Here is a 15,662-nt window from a genome sequence, read left to right as displayed (position 1 = left end):
AAGTAGAAAAAAATAATAATAAGCTAATGTTCAGGCTAATTTGCCCTGAAAAAGAGTAGAAAACCTAATTGTGATCTGCTTATGTTTCGTGGTTGTAAAATGTGATGAAATTTTCCATTTAACTTTGAGGTGCAGCAGCAACAAAAGCCTTGACTTCGTGCTGGCTAAGCCAGGATTTCTGACGATTCTGAGTTATTTTATTTCTGAAATTTTGTCAGAAGTTTTATAGCGTATGTTGTGTTTTTTTATGCATTCAGTACTTTTTTAAAAAAATGTATAAAGTGTGGAAAGGTCATTTGCAGTCTGCGATTGGATCATTTCTCAGCATGACCTATCAGCTCCTGTGTAAACGTACAGAGTCAACACAGTGACTCCGCACTAAATGTTTGCTGTTCCTCTCTCATTTTCTGTCTCTTGTTCAGAGTGGAAACCAGCAGTGAACATGGCTGCTATAGACTGTGCTGCTGACGAAAATGTAAAAATTTGCACAGAGTACAAAATCAGAGGATATCCCACCGTAAAGGTATTTAAACAGCCACACAAAGTGTTTCTTTATTTGGTTTATTTGTTGTTTTTAGTAAAACTACAGTTATGTCTGGGTTGTAGAGGTATACACTGCCCACTCGAGAAGTCAATAAATGTTGGTTTTATTTATACATTCATCTAAGAATCACAAACACCATACAACTGTTGTATCTAAAGGCGTTAAGGGCAGAACGTCAGATGCATGAAGGATTAGAGAAAATGAAAAATGTCATCCAACCAGATGTAAAATTTGTCAGAGCTCAAAAAAAAAAAAAAACCCCCACAAAAAACAGCTGCAGAAAGCTACGTTCAAAATTTAAGGAAAAAATAAAATAAAATAACAAAGCATATCTACAAGAGAAGTAGTTAATCAAAAAACCAGCTTCCTGGCATTTTCTACATTTGTGTGTCTTGCTGTGATATATTAAGATGCATTATTTTGCTACCAAAGTATTTAAAACGCCTCAGTGCCTTCTTTTTTTGTTTTCCAAAGCAGTCATAAAATCATTAATTTCCACATTTAGTTTTAACTTTCTTGTGAGCTCCCCTTTTGAAACATTCATGTCTTGAATTTTCCAGATATTTTCAGCAAATAATCTGCAATCCACATAATTTTATTCAATATTTTTATGTCAGAATACAGAAAGTGTGTAGTTTTATTTTTCTGTATTTTTAGGATTTTTTGTGGGATATTTATTATCATATCTCTTGGACAGACAATGCTCTGTTGAGTATCTTTACATTCGTACTCGAGAAATGAGAGATGGTTTTGTGGTGATTAGGATCAGATTGTTTATGCAGGGTTTTACAGATCAGTGGTGATTTGAAACAGAAACAATCCCACCTCAAGCGTCTGTGTTCGCGGCGTCTTGAGTTTGTCTGCAGCTGTGTGTTTTAAAGCCTCTGCTCTTCGTTGTCCAGTGAAAACCAATGAAACAAAGAGGTCCTTCTGTTTGAGCTCACGGTGCAGCTTTAACATCTGCGACTCATTTTAAGCAGGAGGGATTTGGGGGTCAAGGCGGGCAGCGGGAGAAGCCCCTCCTTTTTTGTAAAACTTCAGCTGGGAACTCTTGTGGTCACACGCGAGGGTCGTCTGCTCTAACTGCTCTAACTTTTTTTTTTTCTCAACTTTGCAGTTCTTCCATGCCAACTCATCCGCAAATTCATTAGGGACGCCCTACAGAGGTACTTCTACTCACACTGAAACAAATAAAGGAGCATTTGTTTGAATCTACTTTTAACATTGAATCATCCATCTGGATGCAGGACTAAATACTCTACAAGCACCGTATTTAGATACAACATATTTGCATGTTTATACATCATGTGCAGTATTCATGATGTAATCGCCTAACAGGAGAGTCGTTTGTTAGTCTCCTCTGTGTCTCTGTGAATTATAATCCAGCTGGAGCGCATGCAGAAAACCTTCACGGCTTGTCGATTTCAGGTTTTTCCCGTGATGTTCGAGAACTTCGCCACATGATCATAGATAGTCTGGAGTCTCCTGGTGACCCCTGGCCCCCCGCCTGCCCTCCGCTGGAGCCCACCAGGTAAACACTAGTGTACCTTAACAATGGTATCAAAACATGCTAAACAATTTCAAGCATCTCCAGCTTCTGTTAACTTTGTGGTTTCTTTTTGAATCAACTGCGTGATAATAATAACAAAAGAGAGGAACAAATATGTCAGACTTGGTTGTATAATTTCTCTGTTTTATCATTTTCAACTTTGTTGTTTTTTTAAATATTTTTTGGGCTTTATTATTATTATTATTATTATTATTATTATTATTATTATTATTATTATTATTATTATTATTATTATTAAGCTACAGAAACCATGCTTCCCCGTTTATATTTTCTATTTATTACTGCCAGATTTAGTTTGCTAAAACCATAGAGAAGCCATGACACATAATTTGGTCGTTTATCTTGAGAAACAAATTTTACAGCCATGAGAGTTGGAATAAGCTAGGAGTCGGCCAGGATGGCCAACAAGTTTCCTCTCAGCTGAGTTTTTGTTTGTTTATTTCTTTCTACTACAAAGGCCCCCTGCACTGCATGGACACTCTTCTGCACAAATACAGACATAAGCCCTGCAGCCGGTGTGCGGCTCATTGCGATGATTCAGCAGGAAAGCCAAGCAGGAAGTGGAGTTTATTTCTGTTCTGACCGTTAAAGAGAAACATCATGGCTCTATTTTTGTATTCTCTCTCTGGATTTGAGCTGTGACTTTCTCTTGTGGGAGGCTTAGTGTCTGATGTTTTCCTCAAAGGGACATTTGTTCATAGCAGGCCACAGGACATGTCCACAGCTATTGTTTCCTTTCTCAGTGACTGTTGTGTGAGGATATGGCAGTAAGAAAAGGGTTTTTACGAGATGTGTGACTGAATATCATACAGATCAGAAATCCTTCAGGGATTTAGCCGTGATGTTATCGGTGTGTTTTACTGATGACCAGATCTCTTTTGTTTTCTCTGTTTTTCTCAGCGAAGCAGAGATCAACAACTTCTTTGAAACCAACACGGTCCAAAACCTGGCCTTAATCTTTGAAAATGACAAATCCTACATCGGCAGAGAGGTAACAAGTCGTGATGATGTCTGTCTGTGCCATCTTATTTATTTTTGAGCTCATGAACATGTGTTATGCAGAGAAATGAATCATTAACCCACTTGTTCTTCAATGAATCATATATTGGCATAAATGTTATGGTAATTTTGAATCTTTAAGGCGCATTTGAACTTGTCAAATTAAAATGTTCTCTTTGCCCACCAGAATCTAAATTATACTGTCAGGCTCATTTACCTCCACTAACCTTTTCCAGTTATATGTTTCATTGCAAGTTGCAAAAAATCCACATGATTTGTGCACCCATGAACAAAGACATGGCATAACTCTGGATAAACATCCTTCTCGGCGGATCTGATAGAGCTCATTTTTTTAAAACTACGAATGTATGTAATTGGTTTTGAATTTGACTGTATTATCAAATTAAATTGGCAATATTTTTGTAGAAATAACACTAATTTAAAGTTGTTGGTTTCCTGCCATTGATCTACTTTTTGAGGAGAATCCAGACATTTTAAACGGAGTCAAAGGTTTAACTTTTTAGACATTTTAAATGGAGTCGAGGGTTTAACTTTTTGTACACTTTATCCTTTCTAAAACCATATTTGATATCTGTTTTGGATAGTTATCCTTTTAGAGCTTTTATCGTCTGATGCAAACTGAGGAAGGGGAATGTTTGATTCAAACTTGCAATGAATTGGAAATTACTGAAAGTAGAAGAAAACTGTTTAAATTGTCTGGTGTATTGGTGGTAGCATCTTCCATTTTTTTTTTTTTTTTGCTGCCCCATGTGCTGCATTCCATAAAGTATCTTATAAAGATAAAGGACTGCATAACAATGTTTCCATGTATAATTGAAACTTGAACAGCAGTGGAATGCCCAAACACAAACAAATTGATACATCAAGCCAGAAATGTCCTTAGTATGGATACTAAGTGTGTGTTTTTCCTGAAACTTGCTAAAGTACATTTATCCAAGGAATTTTCTGACCTGTGTGGATTAAATTAATTCAAACTGGTTCATTCAATTCTTTTTTTTATTCTTTGCAATTATTTTCTGTATGTCCATTAAAAGCAGCAACAAGAACAGCTCAAATAAATCACTAAAATCCCTGAGTTAAAACAATACACTACAGCTTCTTGTAAATAAAAACTAATTCGGTGCATGTGTTGTATACCTCAGGTGACCCTTGACCTGCTGCAGTTTGAGAACATTACTGTGAGGAGGGTTCTGGACACGGAGGAACATCTGGTGTCCAAACTGGGAGTGACAGAGTTTCCCTCCTGCTACCTCTACTATCCAGATGGGCAGTTTGAGAGACTCGTAGTGTAAGTGTTTGTGCAGAGTTCCTCTTGTGCAACATGCTGTTTTGTAATTACGTTAGACCTCAGTTTACCTTGACAGGGTCTAGAGTCATTGTAAGCCTACGTGAAGCACAGTGCACGTTGTGGCTAAAACACACGTTTGATTCTGTCCTTTAGTGAAAATTTTTACTCAGCAAGCTCAACAATCTTACTAAATGCGTCTCATTTCTGCTTCTATGTATCAAGATATTATAAATGTATTAAAGAATACATTTGAATAACCCTTTTTTAAGCCATTTTTTAAAATTGAATAGTGAAACTTAATGACTTGGTTCTTGCACATGTGCAACCTGAATGCATTTAAAGATTTTAAAAAATATATTTAATATGAACTTCAGCAGAAGTATATTTGTCCAAAACATTTTGGAGAAGATTTACTCAACTTTTAACCAGAATTATTGGCATCTTTTAGCTTTATATCTGAGTGTTATTTATAATCAAAAGCATTTGAGCTCTGCTCATTGTGTGACTGGTGCAGGTCTGAATGGCTGAGCTTATTGCAGCTCAACATATTTGCATATGTTGAGCTGCTTTACGGAAACAGTCTGTTTGCATTGTTAACCAGATAAGCATAAATACGGAGCGTTGTCTCCTCAGTACAGAGTATTTTTATTTTGTTTTTGATTGTCTGGCCTAAATGAATTCCCAAAATATGAAGATGAAAGTAATTTGCCCTGCAGCTCAAACCTCCACCCTTATGCTGTGATATTTCCAACCACTTTAGTCCACCACTGCTCTGTTAATTGCAATACAGTGTTTTATTTGTCTCAGCAAAGCTGTAAATTCAGATTTAATGGATGTAAGTTTTGGACAGTGAAGAAAGCATTAGTCACAAACTCCACAAATTTTGTCTTTATGAAGAAGAAAAAAAAAAAGGGGCTTTGTAGAAATAAGCCCACAAGCCACACCAGGACCTGTTATGACTTCAGACCAGGTTTAGGCTATAAAACTGTATCGGTTTATACAATCTATTGTAAAAAACAGTCCAGTTAACCTGGCAGGTCAGTCAAGAGGAGGTCAGTGATACCTCTGGAGGAGCTGCAGAGGAATCTCTGCAGGGAGAATCCGGTAACTGGAAACTATCAAATTGGGCTTTTACAAGAAATTAAAAAAAGCTTCATGTCTCATGTGTCTCATGTGTGTCATGCTTTTCTTTGGCCTACATGCAAAATGCCGTACGCTTTGCATAATAGAAATCTAACATCACTTACAAGTCTCTTATTAGAGATTAGGAAAGACTTCAGACTGGGCTAGCAATTCTAGAACGACGTCACTAAATTCAGCTACTGGAAGAATTTGGATCAGATCACATTCATGTGTTACAATGTCTTGGATAGAAATATTCCTCACAAATCTCTTGAGTGATTAGTGAAGAATGGGCAAAACTTCAAATCTCTAGATGTGCAAAACTGGTGGAAACAGAGCTCAAAAGAGTTTTTTGTTTGTTTGTTTGTTTATTTTTGCATATATTGCATTTCGTTCAAATTATTTTCACACATATAAACGACTCCAACATCTTTAACTTATTTTTTTCTAAGTTGCACAAACATCAGCGGTTCCCATTGTTTTACATAAAGCAGCCTTTCTTTCTGCTGAAAAGCTTTGTTGCGAGCTCATTATCTGAACCCTATTCATGAGAATACTTTTAAACATCTGGCCTCTTAATGGGATCAGAACATCAAAATCGCTGCCATTATTCACCATCATAAAGCGGCTCTGATCGTTCCTCGCCCCGCAAATTCATCTGCTGTTTATGCCTCTTTGTTTGGCCGTTTCAATAACTTGGCATGCAAAGAGGACTCCTTTTTAGTTGACAAATGCAAAAAGGAAATGATTTATTGCTGATTTATTTATTCACCCTCCAGCTCCCGCCGCCTCCCACCCCCCTCATCTCGATCACTGTACAGAAGGGAGGGTTTTTAATTTCTTGCATGAAAACAATGCCATTGCTTTTTCTGGCTTCACCTGCCAAACAAGACCCGGCCGCTCACGGCGACAGATGGCCTCCCATCATCGCTGAATATCTGATTGATCCTGGGAGAGCAGAGTTCGTCTTTGCGTGTGTGTGTGTGTGTTATCTTGATGTGTGTGTTCGTCACATTCGTCATGCATGTAATGCGTGCTGCTCCCAGGTGAATCTGTTTGCTCTCTGCCGACCCTGACGCCTGCCTGCCTGCTGGCCCTGGGGATCGGTGGATGAATGGCTCTCCCTCCACATCTCTACACTCCCACCAGACACGCAGGTGTAATTGAGTCCCTGGCTGGCGTGAGTGAGCGTAGGGGCCAGAGTATCCATCCTCCTTATTACCATCCAGCCCGAGGTTTACGGCGCTCCTTCTCTTGCTCTCTCGGCCTGTGACGAGGAGAGAAAGCAAATGGGATGGAGGGATGTGGAGCATAACACAATAACGGCCGGGCTTCCAGTTTGGAGGGTTTGCACGTGGCTAAAATAATCAGCAATCTCTTTCAGTACCACCAGCACCATCTGCTCAGTGCTCGGAAACTAATCTCGTAAGTGAGAAAAATGTTTGGCTGTAAATTTATGAAATGTAAGGTTAAATTAAAGATTTAAAAGTGTTTTACAGTTGAAGACGTGTTCGTAACACACACACAGCAACAAGTGTTGGAGCTCCTCGAGTTCTCGAATCTCAGATTCTCTACTTCTATGGCAGCCTGCGGGTTCCTAATTTCAGATGTTTGTGGGAGTCTGACTGTAAGAATTTATCCTCAACCAGCTTATTGTTAAAGCCAAGTTTTGAGTAAAAAGGACTGTGTGAATTCAACCTAAGTATTAAATGGTGTTTTCTCGCTTTCCCTTTTGTGTTGGGAGCTAAAGATTAGGGTGATGGCAAAGAGGCCTTCCAGTCTCACGACTAGCCGTAAACATAAATCCAAAACCTGCAACATACTGATCAGTAATTAGAATAGCTTGAAGGTTGGATGTTTTTTCCACTGATTCTTGAAAGTTGTAAATGGTTCATAATTTGCCACTTATTTAATAAAATACGCATCAAAATGACTCTTCCTTTTCTCAAAACTTACCCTGCTTTGAATTATTTTTTTCTTTTGCTTGTCTCATTTCAGAGACATTATTAGCAGAAGGAAAACAATTAGGATCTAAATTTGTCAGGGGTGTGAATAGATTTAGGTTTTATTGCATATATTGACTATAAAAATGACATTTTCTTAAACACGCTAGAAAAATTAAGAAAATACAATGAAACAGTTCTTTTAACACTCAGTGAAGCTCGGAGTAAACGAGACATCAAGAGTACTTAAATATTTTAAAGCTGCAGTTTGTTAGTAATAGATTAATCTGTAAACAAAGGTTGCATTAGTCAATTTTCAGAAATGTCACTAACTTGCTTTGCTTTTAAATCTAAATCACTATTTATGTAATATTTTCACTTTTTAAATTTTAAATCTTTAGTTACATTTTCCTCTTAAGCAAAAGCAGGAAATTGTTCTGCATGGATTTTACATCGACACGAAACAGATAAAATCTTTTGAATTAGCTGGAAAATACACTGTGACCAGAATTATGCAATTTTTCAGAAATAAATAGAAGATGACCAATTGGAAATGTTCAGCTCAGAAAACATCAACAGTTTCAACATAAAATAAATTTTTTATACAGTTATGCTGCAGTGTTTAGCAAGGCTAAACACTGCAGCTTTAACATCTGTATAAACATCTTTAACATCTGTATAAATGTAAAGTTTTATACATTTCCAATAATTTAATGTCTTGGCAGTAGTAAATTGTTGACATTTAATGTAATTATTCTTAATATTATAACACTGGAAGTGATTTTTAAAAAACTACTAAAGTACTTCAGTAGTTTGTGTGTAATAAATAATTCAATATGAACAAGCGTCTAACACTTCTATTTAAATGTGTTAGAATGAAACTGTCAATATGTGTATCTCAAAAACATTCATTCGTTGTTTTTTCTTTTGCAGGGCTTCCTGCTAAGGTGTACTTACTTACTTACTTTGTTGTAATAAGGAAGTTGCTATGAAGCGGTATCGTTTGCATATTTTGTCCTCTTTCTCTCCTCACACCTTTCCAGCTGGTTTTGTCACCTTTTCGCCCAAGGTGTTGGTTTCACTTAACCTTTCTCACCCACAGCAAGTTTGAAGTTCGCACCTTCTACGTCTACGCCCTCCAGAGGCTGCCGGGTGTGGTGCGCTCAGGGAAACCTCCATCCGTCTTCACAGAGCTCCTTAAGAACCGCACAGAAGAGCCCTGGAGAGATTTCAACAGGTATGAACAAGACACTCCTGCTTCGTTCTCATTATTTGCAGGTGCTACTTCATCTTTTCCTGTCTGCGTGTATGCATGTGTACGTGTGTGTGTCTGGTGTTTGCACATCCAGTTCCCGGGTGTACATGGCAGACCTGGAGTCAGCGCTGCATCATTCGCTGCGTGTGGAGCTGGCTTTCCAAAGTGTCATCAACGGACAGGCTCTGACTGCTCTGAAAGATTACATCTCTGTCCTGTCAAAGGTAGCCACAGCACACAGCACTTATGATCAGAGATGGCAGCATTCTGTACAAAAATATTCAATAAAAGAAAACCAGTGTGGGTGATGTTTTTATTGAATCAAAATATGAGAAACCAAAATTACATCAAGACTTTTATTTGACATTCTGCAGCAAAAATAAAATGTGGCACTATACTGTAAGCATAAGTACATAAGTTCTTTTAAACTAGAAAATGGTTATCTTAAAGGAAAGTTAAAATAATGATTAAACCTTCATTGGCAAGTTATTGTATATCTTGTTGCATTCAAGGACTTAAAAATATTCCCTCTCACAGCTAGCAAAAGATTAAACATTTCCCATTTAAATTAATTGCATTAAGTCTCTCACCATTTTTATTTTACAAAAAAATCTTTATTAAAAAATAACTCCTATGCACTCTTATTTTCAAATGCTGTAGGAGTTTAATATACAGTTTAATGTTTTAGTGCATATTTTTACTCTTCAATAACCTTTTTTTTTAAATATAAGAATGATGGAACAAGTTCTGGTGTATAAAAAAAAACATGCACGTAGGACATTGAATACATTTTTGTCTGTTTTTAAATGCTTAATTAGGACATTTGAAAGCGTCTCCACAAATGCATTTTTACCCATTAAGCAGTTGCAGCAGGTCACCACTAGATGGAGAGTGAGACAGCACAATGTTGGTTTACTGCATGGATGTGAGCTTCACATTCCCTCTTCATAACCTATTCTTGTTTTAATCCTTCTCTGTCTAATTTGTGTTTGTTTAGGTTTGCCTAAATGCTGTTGCTAAGGATGTTGTGATTTTGTGGGGGGTTTTTTTGTTCTTTTTTATTGCCGCTGTTGAAACACTTTAACTCGCGCTTTTGAAATCAGAAGTGGATGCCTTTCAATGGGGAAGGAGCACAAAGACTCCCGTGGGAAATGGTTGGCCCTCTTTACGCTGGCTCCCAGTGGAATTTGAAGCGTGGCTGCCATCCACATGCAGCCCACAGCGACTTGTTAGTCTAAACAGGATAAACCAGCCAACATGCCCCCTCCTCAGGTCTACGCAGCGGCTGGGATTTTTTTAATAAGTCGCTGTATAAACACAAGGAGTGTGGTTTAAAAAAAACAATTTTTATGCTTCATTTCTTTTCTTTGTTATGGCGGAAACTTTTTTTCCTTACTACACATCACACACTCCTGCTTTACCTCTCTCCTCAGTGAGTGAGTGTGCGTGCGTGCGTGCGTGCGTGTGTGTGTGTGTGTGCGTGTGTGTGGGTGTGTGTGTAGGGGTGTGCCCACCAAGCCAGCATGTTGTGATGATGAGGCCTGACCTGCTAGCCGTGTCCCTGTTGGCTGCGCACCAGGCTGCTTCACTGCCCCAGTCTGCCACCAATCTCTCTGATTATATCCCACTCTCTTGGGAGGCGTCACAGTAAGCCAGCTTCTGTCAGTGTGTGTGTGCGTGTGTGGGGGTGTGTGTATGCGTGCGTGTGTGGAGGGCAGAGCGCCATGGCCTCCCATTAGCTCCGGTTTGTTTAGTCAATGGTAGCAGGTCCCAGTGGTATTTTTAGCCTGTCTCCCCCCTACAAGAATAGAGCGGCCGCGGCTCAGCGGGGCTTTGTGTAGCTGAGGAGGATGTCATTGTTACGGCCGAACACAACTTCTGACCGTCCTTATTGACTTCTGACTGAGCGCCCTTACCTCAAACAGGCTTTGTTGTGAGCAGATGAGATGCCAAGTAGATTATGAAACAAAGATCTGATATTCAGGCCATTTTTTTATAAGATGCAAAGATGTGTGTTTTTTAAAATGAAGCTAAATTATTCATACCTCTGGCAAGTTTAGATTTAAAATGGTTTTCAGGCGACCAAGAAGTTTGTTTCTGATTGCAAATGAGTTGACGTAAAAAGAGTTTTACCCAGGAAATTTGCCTTTTTTTCATTTACATTTTATTTTAAGTATCGGGATCTCGAAAATCTCTCATTCTAATAATCAATGAGAAAATTTCAAAACATCGACACTCCTGTTTGAAAGAAATAAGTTGATCGAATTAGGATTTCTTTAAATCTAAATCTTTGCATCAGATTTTATGCTTTTTATGGTCAGCGGTAAAGCGCTTTCAAACAGGTTGATTGTTCCATACAATATGAAGTTGAAATAAATCTTCAAAAGCTTGTTGTTGATTGTGGTAATGTTTATCATTGACTGAGGTTTTTTTTTTTTTTTTGCCCTGTGCTGCGTCAGGCTGATCCTGTACTCGGTGATTTCATCTGGCCACAAAAACCTCGTGACAAAAACATTTCAGAGTGAGAGGTGTTCACCATCTTTCCCTACAAATAATTCATACTGGCATCAGTGAGCACTACGTGATGGTAAATGATGATACTTTTCTTAACAACCGATGCTCTCATAAACCAATTTGTGCTTTTGGCTCTAACCCTGCAGCGAACGCAGAACATGTGGGCTCCTATCTAAAAGCAGCCAACGGTTACAAAGTATGACACCCACAATAAACTATTTATTAGTTAATTAAATTATCTAATTTAAAGCTGTATGCATTTGTAAAACCTGACACCTGAACTTCCTGAGTGATTCATCTGGTCGGATTAGAGAGAAAGTGACTCGTAGTGGTTTGACTTCAGGATTTGTGTCACTGTTTCACTCCAGTCTCACTCTCGCTAATTACGACGCGTTTTGATGATGTTTTCTACTGAAACAAACAAGTCGTCAAAGTTGTATTTGAATGAATTACTTCACAAGGGATGTTGTGAAGTAAAATCCCTTAGAGCAAAAGTGTAGTTTTATCTTGCACATTAATTTTGCTCCTCCAAAACGCTTGTTTTAAGATAAAGGTCACAATTACTGCTAAGCTAATGAGATGCTTCTCATTTTATCGAAACACTGGCAAACCTGAAAACTCAAGAAATTAATCCTGCTGCTTAATATACTTGAGCACTTTAGAGTAGACATTTGCATTAGCAAGTAAATAGTGTTGTTACTTTGTTTGGCTGCTTGGAGCCAAACAAAGCAATGACAGCTTTATTGCTGAAGCCACAACCCCCGACATTAACGCTGCAGAGGTAGAAGTTAAAAGATGTAATCCAGATTTAAATTAAACAGAAACAACTGCTATTAAGAATGGACGAATTCACAGCCAAATGGTCTTTAATAACTACATAAATTGTTATATCGCATAGTGTGATTAGAAGGGATGCATTTAAACTCCACTTTTTTGCTGATTGTTTTACTCTTTTGATGTTTTATACTTTTTTGTTGTTTTGCTTCACACATACACACACACACAGTCGTACGCTACTATCCAACAGGGGACATTCCATTGACTTCCATTCATTTCTACAGCCGAACACACACACACACACACACACGCACCCCCCCCCCCCCCCCCCCACACACACACACACACATGCACACTTCTCTTCCTTCTCCACCACAGGAAGGTTTTCTTAATGCTTCAATAACTGATTGTTTTAAGTCAGTTTCTGTAATCTATTTATGTCCAACCAAAAGAACAAATAAACAATATCACTCAACAGGAGGTCAGAGAAGTTTTGGTTACATCAGGAGTCATACCGAGTCCAAATCTGCATCAACAGAAGCAGGATGAAACACAAAACCAACTTTAAAAATGTTAGTACAATTACAATGAATTGTTAGATTTGTTTATTTGTTTGATTATTTGTTAACTAATTAGTCAGAAATGCTAAAATAGAGAATTGAATCAAGTGACTGTCAAAGATCAGTACCAGCCTTTGTATATGAGTTTAAAATACAAATGTACAACTACGTTAAAGAGGTGAATTGCCTCAAAATCACTCAGCTACAATCAAGCAAACAAACAAACAAAAAAAATTGACAGTTAAGACCAAGCTACTAGAAAATGATTTTAAAATCTAACTGGGAATGTCTCAATTTTCTGTAAATTGGCAGAAACTGAATTAATAGAGTTCCAGTTGCTGACACACTGGCAATAAAAAAACTGAGTTTTATCACAAAGGTCTTTGGGTCATACATTGAAGCCCTCACTGCTCCAACAGGACCTCATTTGTGGGATTTTGTTGCTGTGTTTGTGTACATGGGTGTGTGTAAATGATTGTGCAGCACAAAGAGCTCTGAGTGCAGCCGGTTTATGACTGAATGAGTAATCAGCTGTTGCATTTTGGCTCGTCTCAAAGACACATAAATTTGAATTCTGTCATCATCTTCTTTTGTCCAATCCACAGAAATGCTCCTAATACTCATGTTTGTAATTCTGCCGTGTCCAAGAACTACAGTACTCCCTATTGTAGTCTCTGCTGCTGTGGTCTTGTAGTGTTTTTCTGATCAAATCGTAATATATCTATATTTACATGTCTTTTTGGGGTGAATCCAGATTTTTTTTTTTTTTTTTTTGATGCGCTACATGTTTATGAGGATTTAGAAAAGTGGATCTCGGGAGGCATCAGGAGCATTACAGCGAGGTTTTTAAGGATTACACCTCCATCCTGCTTTTCTTGAAAGAAGCCCTTCGGCTCAGAGAGGAGACAAAGGGACAGGGGAATAAAACAGAGAATTAGGAGGGAGGCAGTGGGGGGGGGTCTGGCCTGAAATGCTTCCGCCGTCTCACACCTCCCGAGTCCAGAGCGAACACGCTCCACCTAAATCAGCTGTCAGTGCAAATGTGAGCAACTGCTAGAAAATATTTCCACTAGTTTTTCCAACTGTAGGACTCTTGAACCTGCTGGATTATTTCCCCTGCCTTCCTCCAGCAGAGACCGGCCAGGTCGACCTGCTGCAGCCAACAGATGCGACCCTCTCAGGACCTTCTCACCACAAGCAGCCTGTGGTTTCTCAAGTGCTGCTGATACTAATCGGATGAGGGATGACATATTGCCAGGGTGAACAGGATTGTCATGGTCCAACTGGGATGGAATGGTGGGGGCAGCAGGGGTATCTGGTTAACGGAGGCGAAGTTCGTGTGTGCTTTTAGTTTTTCTTGAGCTACATCAGATATGGATGGTGCTTTCTTCTGTAGAGCAGAGAGATTGTGGAGATGATAAAAGCAGCAGCAGCATCAGGGGGGGAAAGAAATCGATAATCAGAAAGGATCCCTAATAAAGAATTTAACCACAAATGAATCATTTTAATGGTCCTGTCAGCTGAATATTTTTCATGTTTTGTTAAATATTGCTTCACTTAATGTTTATCTACAACTGTGATAGTTGATGCAGATGCATGACAGTGTGCTAAATGTAAACTTCTATTAGTGTAAATGGAAATATTCTGGATTAATGTTTGCAGTGACTTTTGCAGCTTTGGCGATTAAGACGTGACTGTTGACATTAATGCCTGCAGACTATAGAACTTTGCTTCGGCACCAAATGTATCATCTCAGATTTAAAATACTGTGTATCTGCTAAAACCACTCCTGCTTCCCCTTACAGTAAATGACAGGGAGATTTTATTAGACAAATTTAGATGACGCTGTTTTCTTCCTCAAGAAACTCGGTGGAGGTTTTATCCTCATGAATATTGTTGCTTGGTGAGGCAGACTTAAGCCTGTTAGTGGAAAACACCTGCGTTTTCTGGTCTGCTTAAATTCATATGGATGCTAAATGAGGTTTTCTGACTGGTTGGCACTCAGACATCTAATGCTCACCTAAACCTATTATATTACAGCAACAAGTGAACTGCAAGCATCACTAGTCATGGCGTGAGCTTCACATCCCGACTGCAGCCTCTGGCACGTGTTCTGCTTGTGTTTGTTATCGTATCAGGCATTACATTATGAACACTGATCGTTTCTTAGTTACGACACCTGTTGCTGTATGAGGATTAAAAAATCTGGGTTTGCTGAGTTTTTAAGGGTTATTTAAACTCTCTGCATAGATTTGGGGTAAAACAAAGGATCAGTTTGTAGTGAAACTTCAGATACCATCTGCTGAGTAAAGCAGACAATGGGTGATGCTTTGTTTTCTTCCAAAGGCCCTAAAAATATTGACTTTGTAAGCTTGTAAAATTACCTGTGGAATAACTGTAATTTTATTTGGATTAACTCAGTTTCTCGGTGAAGAGGATTAGTTTTTATTGATACGTAAAAAAAATAAATAAATAAATAAAAATCTATATTTCTTTTGGTCTGAATTCTGAGAACTATCTGATGTTAAAGTCATAATTCTGAAAACAAAGTTTATTTTTGTTTGTTTAGGGTTCTGCTATTTTATCTGGGACAAAAAACATGTTTGAGGGAAAACGTTACCAAGCAAGTGTTTCTATTTGGGGAACAAACGCCTGATCCTTGCGCTCAGTCCAACTGTGCAAGAACATAACACCTCTCACTATAAGACTATAAAAGGCATTTAGCTGGATTCATAAAAGCAGCCCACCTTTTTACTCTTTATGTTGTTAGCAGAAGGCATGAGCTGTTCTCTTTGTTACGTTGTGCATTTGAAGACCTGCATGTCTCAGTCTGTCATCAGTGGTCTCAGGCGCCCATCAGCTGGATTTCCTCTTTCTGTTTTCGCTCCCCTCTTGCTGGATGCCCTCTCGTGTTTCCTCCAGCTGTGGTAGTTACCGTGGTTAGGAGTAAACACGCACCAGGAGAAAGCTTGCTGAGGGCGCGTCTGAGTGGTTGTTAGTGGCTTAGGAGGTGAATCTTAATGAAGGAAGAGGCTTAAGCTCAGCTTTTGTCACACTTACTTACGTTGT

General features: G+C 38.6%; 1 protein-coding gene across 1 annotated transcript in view; it reads left to right on the top strand.

Annotated features, from left to right (window-relative positions):
- The window catches only part of qsox1 (quiescin Q6 sulfhydryl oxidase 1), a 30,016-nt gene that overhangs the window by 2,664 nt on the left and 11,690 nt on the right, over nucleotides 1–15,662 (top strand). The window contains exons 2-8 of the mRNA XM_008407912.2: nucleotides 423–523; nucleotides 1,662–1,710; nucleotides 1,973–2,075; nucleotides 3,015–3,105; nucleotides 4,277–4,422; nucleotides 8,590–8,724; nucleotides 8,837–8,966. Of these exons, the coding sequence (XP_008406134.1) occupies nucleotides 423–523; nucleotides 1,662–1,710; nucleotides 1,973–2,075; nucleotides 3,015–3,105; nucleotides 4,277–4,422; nucleotides 8,590–8,724; nucleotides 8,837–8,966 (755 nt within the window). The remainder of the gene's footprint in view (nucleotides 1–422; nucleotides 524–1,661; nucleotides 1,711–1,972; nucleotides 2,076–3,014; nucleotides 3,106–4,276; nucleotides 4,423–8,589; nucleotides 8,725–8,836; nucleotides 8,967–15,662) is intronic.

The sequence above is a fragment of the Poecilia reticulata genome, chromosome 4, assembly GCF_904066995.2.
Source record: "Poecilia reticulata chromosome 4, P_reticulata-male-v2, whole genome shotgun sequence".
Lineage (NCBI taxonomy): Eukaryota > Metazoa > Chordata > Actinopteri > Cyprinodontiformes > Poeciliidae > Poecilia > Poecilia reticulata.
This window is presented reverse-complemented; position numbering and strand designations above follow the sequence as displayed.